This window comes from Protomyctophum bolini (assembly GCF_963924005.1).
Source record: "Protomyctophum bolini genome assembly, chromosome: 6".
NCBI classification, from domain to species: Eukaryota; Metazoa; Chordata; class Actinopteri; order Myctophiformes; family Myctophidae; genus Protomyctophum; species Protomyctophum bolini.
Window position 1 is genome coordinate 12965583 of NC_137867.1, and position 15586 is coordinate 12981168.

The window sequence follows — 15586 nt, forward strand, 5'->3', positions numbered from 1 at the left end:
GTACTGTATATAAATATTTTTCAGTGTCTTTGACAAACACTTACCTCCAGTTTAGTTTCATCAATCTTAACTGGTTTCCCTTCCTCTACCAATAGACTGTTGCTGTGCTGCACAATGGGTGGTCTCTGGTGACTTTCCAAGTAAACCTTCACACTGACTCTTGCAGAAAGGTCAACGCCTTTGGCTGTCACTGTCAAATTGAAGGAGTCTGACAAGTATTTGCTGTCATCGTGCTGATAGGAAATCAAACTCTTCTTTAAGTCAGACCGTGTGAATGATTCCACATGTGTGTCTTGGAGATACAGTCCCCCATGCTTAGGGGCTTCATACACTTTGAAGACCACCTCGTGATCATCTCTGATGTCCAAGTTTGAAATGACACTGAAGTTACTGGTGGAAAGGTTGAACGATCTGCCCTTCTGAACCAACAAGCCGGTGTTGTTGCCAACTTTCAAGAACGGGTCGTGAGCGCTGACGTCCAAGAGACTCGAGACGAAATGTTTCCCGTCCGAGACAAAGAGCACAAACCTTCCAGTGCTCGCGCCATTGTGGACAAACAACACTCGTTTCTCATCCAAGTCCCTCTGGTGAAACTGGAACAGCCGTTGAGAAGTGTCATTAACCAGAACCAGGTCTCCCATCGGGATTCCGCGACGGGTGTAAATTAATTGGCCATCATCAAAATCAGTGTCTGCGTCATGGTAACACAGGTCATCTCTTGTAAGTAATCTCTGTCCATCTCTTACTACATGGAAAACTTTGTCAATAACACGTACTGGCTTTTGGTCATTGACTAGCTGGATGGATATGTTGAACATTCCTTCTTTGGACCCAATTTCATCCTCAGCAATTGACGTTTTGAACTCTTGACTGGTGGAGGCTATGAACGTGAATTCATCTTGGGTCGATTCACTGTCATCATGAATGTACATGATACGTTCATCTAATATGTCCTTGTTATTGAATGTGAGGATGTTGCTATAACTAGCATTAGAGTTTGATTGACTAATTCGGGCTAGTTTTCCATGTTTCGGACTGCTTATGACAGTGTAAAACATATCCTTTGTACTCAAAGTCTCTGCAAATAATTCATCCTTTGTAATCAACTTACTTTCCCCCTCCAGAATTGAGAGTCCGTTACTTGTCATGAAAGCGCTATTGATGTCAGCTTTTATGGAGATTTGGAAGTCATAGTTTTGTGACTGAACATGTTTGGAAAACACGTGAAATTTGAACTTGTCACTCGTGTCTTCATGAGGTCGGTCCACTAGCACATAGTGTACCTGTCGATCTGTTACATTTCTTTGGCTGAAGGTAGAGTTCTTCGATAATACTTTAGTATCAAGCAGGAGTTTTCCTTTCTTTGGTATAGTGAGAACCCTGAAGAAGAGCTCATCCTCTGAGAGAGCTGCCCCTTCAGCTGTGACATGAAGATGCTCGGAGTCCAGTGTCATTTCCCTCTCTTTGTCCATATCTGCCATTACATTCCGCTCTAGGCTGTACTTCACCCACTTCACAGTGATTAGGAAAAACAGTTCAGTGGTTGCTCTGTTAGCCACAGTAACCTTGCACTTAAAGTAATCGGTTGTATTGGATGTCTGGATTTCTTGGAAAGTGCTAATATACCTCAGACGCTCTTTGTCAAGAAGCCTTTGAGAAAATGAGTCTGTGGTCCTCCATTCACCACTTGAGTGAAGCCTCTGAAGTTCTCCATACTGAGGGGGTTCGGTTACATCATAACGGACATCTATGACCTGTTTCACTGCATTTGCTTGCACAGCCAATTGCTTTGAACCAATAACAGTATACTCTCCTTGAGTGACCTCAATGCCTGTATTGTTGGAGATCTTATATTCCAAAGCTATGGCCATGACCCGAAGTACCACAGTATTGCTAACCCTTTCCCCATCACTAACCCTTAGCACAATCCTTGAGTTTCTCACACCAGTGTGAACATAGTATACCTTAATTTCCTCTAACTCTGAATAAGAGAACATTGACACTGCAGAGCCAGGGCTTTTTTCAACCTCCAGATATCCTGCATCCGCATTCAAGTTCCCCAGCACAGAGAAGATGAGTTTGGTCTGGTTGCTGTCAATGTCTGTGGCCTTCAGAACGTCTGTGGTTAGGTGTTTCCTTGAGTTCTCCAACAGGACAAAGAGATTCCCTTCGGGGAGACTCAACTCTGGCGCATCGTTGGTGGGGGTTACAGTAATGTTGAAGCAGTACAATGCATTCCCCTTTAAGTAATCCGGAACTTGCTTCCTACTACTTGAATATATTGAAAACATGAAGGCATCATCTGGGTCTTCCGAGCCTCCATGGATATACATGACCCGGCCATGCCAGAGGTCCAACATGCTGAAGGTGTTCTCCTCCTGATCCTGGTCAACATCAAGTCTAATCTGACCATGCACTGGCTGTTCATTAATTCTGAACATAATTTGAGACTGTCGAATGCCAAGTTTCTTGAAATCTAAGAGAACCTTGATATGTTTAGACTCAAGGGATGCTCGACCACCTTCTGGGACAACAAGATTCCTAAGATGCACAAAGTTAGACCCATACCTCTTGTCCAAGCCCCTTGCCAGTGTGGAAGTGTAAAGTGCTGGTGTTGGGGTCACTGGATGGAACTGGAAACCCGGAAGAGCGGTTGGACTCATGGTGGTTGATGGCTCTGGATCTTTCTCTGGTTCACAGCCAACTGAGATATCCTTGGTGACTACTGTAGCGGGGAGACCCATCATAACACCATTGACTCTGATGTTCCTTAAACACCCCTTCAGTGACCCTCCTCGCACACGCTTTCCAGACACAGAGAGTAGCCCCATCTTTCTGACCTCTGACCTTGTGCTATCATCAATGCCTCCAATAAAAAGAGGACCTCTAAGCTGAATGCCCTTGGAGCGAGAGCCAATATTTGTTTTCACCATCTCTTCATCCACAGTCAGCTGGAGGCTTTTTGAATTGAAGTACAATTTGACAGTGTGCCATTTCTTATCATTGATGAATGTAAGTGACCGAAGCTCTGTTTTGGTTCCGCCTTTCCCCACCAATGCCACCGGCAAACCTTCCTGGATCTCCACGGCCACAAAATCCCCTTCTCTGGCAGAGTTGTACAGGATAATCCCCTCTTTTGCTGAAGTGTGCACGACACACTCAAACACTCCCTCTTGCTGCGCTCTCCAAGGTGGTAGAGAAACATAGGCCTTAGAACTGAAGAAGCTAATGGGGTCCTCCTCACTGGCAAAGAACTGTGGACTACAGCCCAGAGAGACTTCATGGATGCTCTTGAATCCTGTGTAAGGCCTCAGAGATGACAAGACGTCGTGATCGTTGAAGGTCACTTCGTCCATGCAGCCACGGAAGCCGGTCAGGTCACTCGGCAGGTAGAGTTTGTCCAGACCACCTGAGCCCCCGACATAGAGACCATCTGCTATGTCGAGATCAAAATGGTGCCCTGGCACCTTCAGACTCGTTTGGGAGTTCTTGTCCACGGTCAGAGTGACATTGTATTCGTCATGGTGGACCTCCACAACGTGCCAGGCCAGGTCATTGAGCTGGGTGCTTCTCTCGGAATGCAATAGTTGCTCCCCTGATCCAAGTTCCAATTTCACCTGAGGGTTAGAAAGAAAACCAATAGATTACAAGTTGCACGTGAATAGGGGTACAATGCAAGGCAACAACTACATGTAATTACAACCTTGTGTATTTGTCATAGCCTGGGAAATGGTGTCACTAACTGTACACATGTAACTGTACACATGTAACTGTACTACATGTAACTGTACTACATGTAATTACAACCTTGTGTATTTGTTATAGGGAAATGGTGTCACTAACTGTACACATGTAACTGTACACATGTAACTGTACTACATGCAACTGTAGTGTACACATGTAACTGTACTACATGTAACTGTACACATGTAACTGTACTACATGTAATTACAACCTTGTGTATTTGTCATAGGGAAATGGTGTCACTAACTGAAAAATGTCCACTCACTAAAGACTAGAGAAAAGTTTTATACATATTCCTTGCTTTCAAAAAAGTGCAAAAGTGCAAATGCATTAATAGACCAGACCTTCATATAAAGTCTTGCCACATTTATTAATACAACAGAAAAACACGCAGTCCTCTTCCTGAGATTTATCTTCCTGATTGAGTAACAGCCCTGAGCTCACAACACTGTTATCCTGTCATACATCGCAATGTAGCCAAGTCTGTCACCTGTGTCTATTTAGATATGTGCTTTTGTTTTCCTAACAGTTTTTGCCATGTTTTAATGTTGAGTGATACCATAAATAACGCAAATAAGCAATTTAAAGTGCTGTCTTCATGAATTATAAAAGTAAACAAACTGCAAACATGAAAATAAAGATTTGTGTTATTGTTATATCAACATATTTTTGAAGTTTTTTTTGTTCTTTTTGCAATAATCAGAACTCAACTTGAAAAATACAAATAATCAAAGCTCTAAACTGCAATAATTCACTAGACATTAATTGTTTGACATAGTAAATTGCCCGCCGTCAGGCATTAACCTTGTAACTCCATATTTACCTTTTCATAAACGAATACCCTACTTTTAAATACTTTATGATAATGTTGTGCAAAAGTAGTGAAAATAACTCATCTACAAGTTGATACATTTTTAATCTTTTTTTAATTTCTTTATATATATATATATATATATATATATATAAATAACTTTGTTTATTGTTTTTTTTCCACAGAAGCATTATTTAAATACTGAGTTTGAAAAATAATAAATGGTGGCATTAACAGCTTCTCTTAAATAAATCCCACAAGTATGACATAAAAGAGTAAACACATTGAATTTTCTATTTTTAATCTTTTTGAAAACTTTCACCTACACTACACATGCTCAAAATACAGACAACAGGTTGGAAGTGGATGAGTCCGTCTGTGGGTTTTATAAATATTTAACCATTGAAGGTTTCCACCTGACAATGACGATATGATTATTTGCAAACTCCCAGAGTGCTATGCTTACATTCCACTATGTCACCTGATGTTTAGAACAGTGATCTTTGTGTGTGTCTCCCAGCAGGAAGACCGCTATTATGTATCTTTTAGCCTTTAGCTATATTCTTGGAGCCTCATGTCACCATCTCTGGGTAATCCGGCATTTAGACGACACGCTTGTCAAGGCTTGCTGTTGTGTCTCTGCATTTCAAGCAAGGCTTTCAGGGTAATAGTGCACATCTCTAACTCACTTGGAATGAGATCCAAAGCCTGAGGACAAACTTTAGTGGGGAAGTTTATATGGTGACCTACGGTATGCCAGTTTAGGGTGGGAGGGGGGGCTGGGCAATTACAAATAGAGTTACAATTTAGGCATTTGGCAGAAGCTCTTCTCCATAGCAACTTAGAAGTGTGAGATCGGAATAAGAAGAGTAAGCATGAATTCTAGCCAATAAACAACAAGGTAAAAAGTCACCTTTAGTTAGAATGCAGAGAGAACAATGTAGTGGCTCAAAGAAACTAGTATCCCAGGAATCCAGGCAAACACAATGAACCTAGAATCTGTCTAAAAGCAACATGCTATCTCAATAACATTGTTTGGTCAAGAAAAAACTAATCCAAGTAACAAAAACATGAGAACAAGTGAAGTGACCAACATCTGCAAAGTAAACTAGCATAACAATTAAATGTGTCGAATAGCGATACAAGGGATTCAATCATGCTCACTGAAGTAAAACAATGCAAAGCAAAGCAGTCATAATAGTGTGACTCACTTCAGGACTAACGGCAAATGTTTCTCCAGTGTGATGCTGAGTGTAACTGAACTAAAAGTATATACATATCTCAGGATGTTCTGAAATGTTTCTCCTCAATGTGTCATATGTGCATTACAACATTTGTCCATTTTTGTGTGCTTATTTAGCCTGACAAAGCTGCTTGCAGAAGTCTTTCGTAGCAGTCTTGAAGGAACCCTGTCAGCAAAGCTCCCCTGCTATGCCCTAAATAGTGCAGGCATCCTGCTTGGAACATAAACCCTTCCTAAACAAGGTCAGTCTTCCTATGTAGGTGAAGAAATTATAACATAACAGCCTTTGGATCTTAGGCCAGAATTAAGAATCATAAACGGAACCTTCTTTATTTATTGATGTGAATGTACATACAGTCAAAGGCATAATTCTTTGGAAAGACAGCTTATGTTCATGTTTTTAGTTGTCAATTTATATAGTTATGGACATTTAATCATCTAAATTAAAACCTATCTATGACGCGAAGCAAAAATACTCTCTGCATTTGATTATGACCCGGTATTGTGTGAAACCATGGTGAAATACCGGTACCTACTGTATGCTAGTCATTATCTACAAGTAGGCTACTGTACTATTTGGTTTGGGGCAAAAGTTTTGCATGTTTTGGAATAAGGGATACTGAAAAATGCATTAATATGTCAATTACGATATCATCCTGCTACCCTAATAGACAGGGGTGCATGAGCACCTGGCCGTTCATTCGTGCTCTATCTCCGACCAAGCCACACTTCCACCACACATCTCTCTATGCAAAATAAAACCTGCACACTCCCACAAAAGACATAGACTACATTGCATTCGCCAAAAATGTCTTATTTACTGTTTAAATATTACTTTTCTGAAACACGCTATTCTTGCTCAACCTCAACAGCCTACGTCAGAATCGTCATGTTGGCGTCTACTACGCCAACTACGTTCACTTAATGGGGCCAGTCCTTCACAGTGACACACGCGTTAGATCAACCACGCGCCCGGGATGGTTTCTACCCCTCAATGTCGTATTTGCTGCGCCCTTCTAATGCTGCGCCACGCCTACTCTACACTCACTGCTTGCAGCAGCAGCACTCGCTGGGAGCTGGGTCTGCAGGCGACCGTGTGTGTGCGTGCGTGCATGTGTGTGTGTGTGTGTGTGTGTGTGTGTGTGTGTGTGTGTGTGTGTGTGTGTGTGTGTGTGTGTGTGTGTGTGTGTGTGTGTGTGTGTGTGAATGAATAAGCGGGCCAGTCCTTCACAGTGACACACGCGTTAGATGAACCACACGACCGGGATGGTTTCTTGCTTTTCATTTATATGTGCGAGGTGGAAATGTAATGCACATACATTAATTATAGGTCCAGCAAGCAAATCATGATTGTCTGTTTGTGCTCAATAGGTCACCATCACATTCCGATTTTAGGTGCTGTGTTTTGTATGACATTTTGGCCAGTAGTTTCATATCTATCCTTTTTCCTTTCACCAACACAGAACATGCTAACGGTGTTAGCGCGTTAGCATCCATCTTGCTTTTCATTTATATGTGCGAGGTGCAAATGTAATGCACATAAATTAATTATAGGTCCAGCAAGCAAATCATGATTGTCTGTTTGTGCTCAATAGGTCACCATCACATTCCGATTTTAGGTGTTGTGTTTTGAATGACATTTTGGCCAGTAGTTTCATATCTATCCTTTTTCCTTTGACCAACACAGAACATGCTAACGGTGTTAGCGCGTTAGCATCACACAGCTTACAGCGTCAGTGTTGCATGAATACTTTCAACCATGACAATGCCGACTACTTTTGCTACACACACTTCCCAAGGATTATGGAGATGTCTTTATTATTTTTTTAAGGTTGAGAAATGAAATAATTATGGTCGTTTCTAATCTCAGCATTTCACAAGAGAAAGACGTGGATGCCTTTCGCTGCTGTTGCCATGTCTCATAGAAACAAGTAAATAGGTCTATAAAAATAATCCCAAAATAAGCACATATAACAGGGGTCTGTAACCTATTTTAAATGAAGTGCCATGTTTTTATTTTCTAGATAGTGAGTCAGCCACAAGCTCACATCACAACAATAATCCATGTAATAATCACAATAACAATACTAATAATAATAATCATAATAATAATAAATATTACTTTTCTGAAACACGCTATTCTTGCTCAACCTCAACAGCCTACGTCAAAATCGTCATGTTGGCGTCTACTACGCCAACCATGTTCACTTAATGGGGCCAGGCTTTCACAGTGACACACATGTTACATGAACCACGCGCCCGGGATGGTTTCTACCCCTCAATGTCGTATTTGCTGCGCCCTTCTAATTCTGCGCCACGCCTACTCTACACTCACTGCTTGCAGCAGCAGCACTCGCTGGGAGCCACACTTCCACCACACATCTCTCTATGCAAAATAAAACCTGCACACTCCCACAAAAGACATAGACTACATTGCATTCGCCAAAAATGTCTTATTTACTGTTTAAATATTACTTTTCTGAAACACGCTATTCTTGCTCAACCTCAACAGCCTACGTCAGAATCGTCATGTTGGCGTCTACTACGCCAACTACGTTCACTTAATGGGGCCAGTCCTTCACAGTGACACACGCGTTAGATCAACCACGCGCCCGGGATGGTTTCTACCCCTCAATGTCGTATTTGCTGCGCCCTTCTAATGCTGCGCCACGCCTACTCTACACTCACTGCTTGCAGCAGCAGCACTCGCTGGGAGCTGGGTCTGCAGGCGACCGTGTGTGTGCGTGCGTGCATGTGTGTGTGTGTGTGTGTGTGTGTGTGTGTGTGTGTGTGTGTGTGTGTGTGTGTGTGTGTGTGTGTGTGTGTGTGTGAATGAATAAGCGGGCCAGTCCTTCACAGTGACACACGCGTTAGATGAACCACACGACCGGGATGGTTTCTTGCTTTTCATTTATATGTGCGAGGTGGAAATGTAATGCACATACATTAATTATAGGTCCAGCAAGCAAATCATGATTGTCTGTTTGTGCTCAATAGGTCACCATCACATTCCGATTTTAGGTGCTGTGTTTTGTATGACATTTTGGCCAGTAGTTTCATATCTATCCTTTTTCCTTTCACCAACACAGAACATGCTAACGGTGTTAGCGCGTTAGCATCCATCTTGCTTTTCATTTATATGTGCGAGGTGCAAATGTAATGCACATAAATTAATTATAGGTCCAGCAAGCAAATCATGATTGTCTGTTTGTGCTCAATAGGTCACCATCACATTCCGATTTTAGGTGTTGTGTTTTGAATGACATTTTGGCCAGTAGTTTCATATCTATCCTTTTTCCTTTGACCAACACAGAACATGCTAACGGTGTTAGCGCGTTAGCATCACACAGCTTACAGCGTCAGTGTTGCATGAATACTTTCAACCATGACAATGCCGACTACTTTTGCTACACACACTTCCCAAGGATTATGGAGATGTCTTTATTATTTTTTTAAGGTTGAGAAATGAAATAATTATGGTCGTTTCTAATCTCAGCATTTCACAAGAGAAAGACGTGGATGCCTTTCGCTGCTGTTGCCATGTCTCATAGAAACAAGTAAATAGGTCTATAAAAATAATCCCAAAATAAGCACATATAACAGGGGTCTGTAACCTATTTTAAATGAAGTGCCATGTTTTTATTTTCTAGATAGTGAGTCAGCCACAAGCTCACATCACAACAATAATCCATGTAATAATCACAATAACAATACTAATAATAATAATCATAATAATAATAAATATTACTTTTCTGAAACACGCTATTCTTGCTCAACCTCAACAGCCTACGTCAAAATCGTCATGTTGGCGTCTACTACGCCAACCATGTTCACTTAATGGGGCCAGGCTTTCACAGTGACACACATGTTACATGAACCACGCGCCCGGGATGGTTTCTACCCCTCAATGTCGTATTTGCTGCGCCCTTCTAATTCTGCGCCACGCCTACTCTACACTCACTGCTTGCAGCAGCAGCACTCGCTGGGAGCTGGGTCTGAGGCGGCCGTGTGTGTGCGTGCGTGCATGTGTGTGTGTGTGAATGAATAAGGCGCTTATATCGCTTTTGCTCAGTGGATGGGACATTTACATTACAGCAATCGGATGGACGCGTGGATAACGGCATGGTTGTGTGCAATCGGAGGGAAAGGTTCCACAATCCATGCTAGCTGCTTCAGACACAGGGGAGGGGAGGGAGATGGCCCGGCTCACGGGACTCGAGTGCGAAATAGCGCTTATGCAACACTTACCCTAAAAACACAAGCACCTCAACTCAATGTCATTGTGAATAACAATTTCGAGCGAAAAAATAATTTTTGGAATGACACTTTCACCCAGTATGAAGCTAAATGTGGAAGCCGTGTGTGTCACGTGACATTCTTTGTGCTCTATCTCCGACCGAACCACACTTTCACCACACATCTCTATATGCAAAATAAATTCGGCACGCTCCCCGAACTGACATAGGCTATTTTTTAGCCCTTCAAGTGTCTTAATTACTCTGCAAATAATACTTTTATGAAACATTCCTACACGGAACACGGAATCACTGCTGCCCCAACACGGTCAGAAACAAGCCCAACCAGCCCACAAACAAGCCCTTTAAACCACGCTACTTACATACACTACAACTCGCTTACAATTCGCAAACCTGGCAACACTGCCTGCCTCTTACGTCACCAGCTCTGTTACACTCACTGCTTGCAGCAGCAGCACTCGCTGGGAGCTGGGTCTGCAGGCGACCGTGTGTGTGCGTGCGTGCATGTGTGTGTGTGTGTGTGTGTGTGAATGAATAAGGCGCTTATATCGCTTTTGCTCAGTGGATGGGACATTTACATTAAAAGCTATCGGATGGACGCGTGGATAACGGCATGGTTGTGTGCACTCGGAGGGAAAGGTTCCATATAGCTTCCATGCTAGCTGCTTCAGACACAGGGGAGGGGAGGGAGATTGCCCGCCTCACGGGACTCCTGTGAGAAATAGCGCTTATGCAACAATTACCCAAAAAACAACACCTCAACTCAATGTCATTGTGAATAAGAATTTCGAGCAAAAACATAATTTTTGGAAGGACACTTTCACCCAGTATGAAGCGAAATGTGGAAGCCGTGTGTGTCACGTGACCTACATAATCCTGTAACGCCGTGCATTATGTGCTTGCGTGCGCATTTCCCAAATCTCAGTCATTTATCCACACATCGCTCTGTGTGTGTGTGTGTGTGTGTGTGTGTGTGTGTGTGTGTGTGTATCACTACATTAGTTGCCTGTTCAAAACTAAACTACACTTTATGAAATCATTGTTGCAGCCTACACACATATCTTCTGGCCCATTCAGAACACATTTCCCAAATCTCTGATTTATCCACACATCGCTCTCTGTGTGTGTGTGTGTGTGTGTGTGTGTGTGTGTGTGTGTGTGTCGCGTCGCCCTCCAGCTGCAATTGCGAGTGTGCGCTGTGTGCAGGGCACACTACTGAGTTTAAAAACACAGCTGAAACATGAAGTGGACTCTGTCAACTCCTGAAAATTCCTTCTTCCCATATTGCGCTGCAACGACACTGGGATGAGCCCGGCGAAGCCGGGCGAAATTCTAGTAGACTTAATTCCTGAGCATAACTAGACTTTCTTCCTCTATGGTGAATTTCACCGCAAGGTGCCTGATCATCAAGTACCTGATCATTTGCCTGATAATGACTGAAGCCTAAAGTCAGCTTTGGCTCTATATTCTGATAGTAATCATTAGCGTTTATTCAGTTGTTTGTTCAGTAACAGGAGTCTCCCTGTCTCAACAGCTCTTTAATAAACATTTAAAAGATATGTTCAGGTCGGGATACCACTGTTATCCAATCAGGAGAGAGAACTCGTACAGGATAAGCATAAAACTTTTGAGCTGGAACACTGAACATTTGAAGCTGATAAAATGCACTCTCTCCTGATTGGAAGAAATGTGCAACCCACCTGAAAATATATTGTCTCTTTATTAAAGAGAAAATCAGAATACAGGGGGCGCGGTGGCAGTCGGTAGCACTGTCGCCTCACAACTAGGAGTGAAACCTACCGGGGGACCCTGGCGGCGTGTTCTCTGCTCTGCGTCATCAGCGCCCATACCCTAGGTGGGGATGGCGAAAGGGCCTCTCTGTGTGGAGACTAGTTTGAATTGGGCACCCTCACAAAACAAAATGGGGACCCAAAACTCTGGTATCGCTCATGTTCTATGCACGAGGCCACAGATGTGTTACAGTTGGATGATGATCTGTCTACTTGTCTATTTCCATTTAACTTCTTTTTAAAATGCCCTAGTGTGACAAAACACAGCTGTCCTGGAGTTCAATCACATCAAGTGAGCTGGTTCTGTCAGATGGTTCTGTTCTGTTGAGCGACAGCTGAGATACAGATATAGCTTAAGGTGCAATTATCACTGCACGTGTGTACACCATAGTATGTGCCTTTGGGTATGTAGTTTGTAGCTGTCTGTTATGTGTGGGTACATGCTACCAAACGTACACTCACGCACGCAGACTCACGCACGCAGACTCACGCACGCAGACTCACACACACACACACACACACACACACAGTCACACACACACAGTCACACACACACACACACACACACACACACACACACACACTGAGGCTACGGGTGTACCAACCTGCAGGCGACCTGCATGAAGTTCCACCATGAGGTGGTCGGTCTGACCAGCAGCGAGGAACAGCAGGCCATCATCGCTTGAGGTTCGGAAGCGAATGCGGAGCGAGTTACGGTCGGACGCCTCCGTTGCCTTGAGCTGTACGAAGCCATCACCGTAGAAGGAAGCTGGAGAGAGCGGGGGGTGGGGTGGGATCAGAAAATAGGGGAGAGAGAGATATAAGAGAAATGACGTACACATTTGGCATTTACTGTGTTTTGTGGACACATCGCAATTAATTTATGGCCCGTCATATGTAAATAGCCGGACCACAAGCTCACAAAGCGGTGTGATTGTGATGCACAGAGTGAGATTGTAGATCAAACATTTTCCGCACTCAATACCATCATATGGCGATGTATGAATCGGACATAAACCTTCGGTTCATTTCTGTTAAGGATAGGTAGGAACAGGGATATAAAAAGAATATGAACAAAAAATACAAATATATTTGCAGTTACATAGGCCTACAACGAAGCAATTCAATTCAATTTAAAGAGCTTTATTGGCATGAGAAAACATTTTTACATTGCCAAAGCAAAAGGCACAATACAACAATACAGTAATACAATCAAAACAAAATGTATAGTACATTTGAAAGTCAGTCTTCAACAAATCAATTGTACCAAGATCACTCGATGCCGATGGAATACACACAATATTTAGTCTTTAGGGTGGTTGTGTTCAATTTGATATCCTTCTCCTATCACAGCAGCTCACAAATCTTGTATTTTTGTACTGTACAGAGTACAGACACATCATAAGGCGGGTCTATCCCAGAACATTGGTGGGATTCATAATCACGCTGCGCTGGGTGAGCAACTCATTGTGGTCTTAATATAGCCATTAGCCAATAGCCAACATGTGACATTTACATCTAGAGGCTGAACTTATTATCAGCCTGGTTGCTCTTTACTACTGAAACAGGCTCCATTATATTGGTTGAGGCAGGGTGCCTATAGTTCTGTGAGGCAAGGTCAACATTTTGAAAGCCATACTGTACCACCTCCATATTTGAAAGGGTGCTCGCACACATCTTTATGTGTGCAGATATACTTGTATGCATAACAAATTAATTCATAATTATCAGCCAGAAAATAGCCACGTTTCTTGGCTATTATGTCCAACAGTATACCGTTTATTTTCAAAAAATGCTTCACCCTTCACATCTTGCTTATAGTTAGATGTATACATGTACTGTAAATAGGCAAACACGCTTGTGCTCACGTTGACTGTAGAAAACGAAACACCAGGTTTGAATTTTTAAATGGAGAGGTCCCTGTAATGGCACAATTGGAGCATACAAAGGTAGAGGATGAGAGGGTGACGAGAAGGAGTCAGACACGTTGGGACCTGCCCTGCCCTGACAGGAACCTTCAACCTGAACATGAAAGGCTCTGACATCCTCACATTGTCTGCAGCCGCGTGTTCCAGAAACACTGTGGTGGCTGGACCCAGCTGTTGCTTCCACCGCTAGTCCCTGCCATTTCACATTACCCTGTAATCTGGAATGTGGAGCCTAAAAACCTGGGCACCACCACCACTCCAATGTTTCTAATGAGATTTAGAGTAACATGCTTTCTTTTCTGAGAGAGACACAATCACTTCTTTCCTTACAAAGGGGCTACATACAGTATTTACTATGTACTAGTACAAACCCAACATTTTAATTAAACCCCCATACCATGTCATTTAAGTCTTCAACATCAATTGTATGGTCATCCATCAATACCTGACTGCAGAGTGATCAATACAGGTCAAACTTAAGCTGGCCATTTAGCAAAAGCGATTTTGTTTATGCATATCAATATTGGTAATATCGGAGTGAAATAATAGACTTTTTGGTTGATCAGTATGTACACCATTAGTAACTATCAAAGCAAGCTTATCGCAAAATTGTTTGCACACGGATATACAAATGTTTGTGGCACTGGCAACCAGCTGTATTTTTGGCATGACACCCACTGCCTTTCATATCAATTGCCGTCTCATGGCTGGCTTCAACCACAGTCTTCCTGTGTTGTGCATTTGCCTGTGACCGTGTTCTTCGAGAGCAGTTTAGAAATAGCAATCAATCAGGATGTTGAGGGATTTGCCCTACGGTAATGTTACGTGTTGGAAGAATAACATTTGTGTGAGACAGATAGAGTTATAAGAATATGGACGATTGTCATTTGTTTTTTCATAAAACAATCAAGGGTGCACCCTACTACCCAATATTAAAATTGGCCGATAATGTCCTATCACAGATATATCTGTATCGGCATATGTTGTCCGACATGTACTGATGTCATATGAAACCTTTTCTATAGAACATTATGCAGAAAACAATGGTTGAGACTTAGAAATTGTCCTATTGTATTTAAAATTGTACAGTGCACCGATGTCATTTTGGACAATAACGTTTATGCACGCGCACACACACACACACACACACACGCACGCACGCACGCACGCACGCACGCCATGAGGAACCGTGAGGTTCCCAGTTCGATCCTGTGATTCCCCAGAGTTAGTGTCGAAGTGTCCTTGAGCAAGACTCTGAACCCCAAATGCTCCCGATGTGCAGGTTGGTGCCTTGCATTGGTTTCCTCTGCCATCTGTGTATGAATCGGTGAACGTAATGCACAACCTACGTAAAGCGCTGTGGATAAAAGCACTAGTATATAAACGCACCATTTACCACACACATGCAAATAACAGCATGCTAATCACTGTGTGTGTGCGTGCGTGGCTGCGTGCGTGCATGCTTGCGTGCGTCTGTTAGGCAGATTACTCCCCGATTAATCCTTAGTCCCTAATATCAGTATCAGACCAAAGATCCAGAATAGGTCAGGCTCTAAAAATAGTATGCAATGGACTGCACTGTACAGAGTTTAAAAGTCAGCCATCACACCCATGACCACAATTCCATTATAAAACAAAATGCCAGATGCCAGAGGATTAAACAACAACCGATTAAACAATTCTAAGGACTGTGGTTTATTTTTACTTAAGGTTTAAGTGGTACAAGTCGAATATCTCTCTCAACTTGTTTCTCAGGTCTGTGACTCCACAATTCTGTGGCAGTAATATACATAAAAGAACACCCTCACCTAAGT

The 15586-nt window shown here is 42.7% G+C and overlaps 1 protein-coding gene across 1 annotated transcript in view; it reads right to left on the reverse strand.

The window, feature by feature from the left end:
- Positions 1–15586, reverse strand: part of cspg4ba (chondroitin sulfate proteoglycan 4ba) — a 34509-nt gene that overhangs the window by 17637 nt on the left and 1286 nt on the right. The window contains exons 2-3 of the mRNA XM_080765015.1: positions 12450–12613; positions 45–3617 (exon numbers count right to left, since the gene is read on the reverse strand). Of these exons, the coding sequence (XP_080621141.1) occupies positions 45–3617; positions 12450–12613 (3737 nt within the window). The remainder of the gene's footprint in view (positions 1–44; positions 3618–12449; positions 12614–15586) is intronic.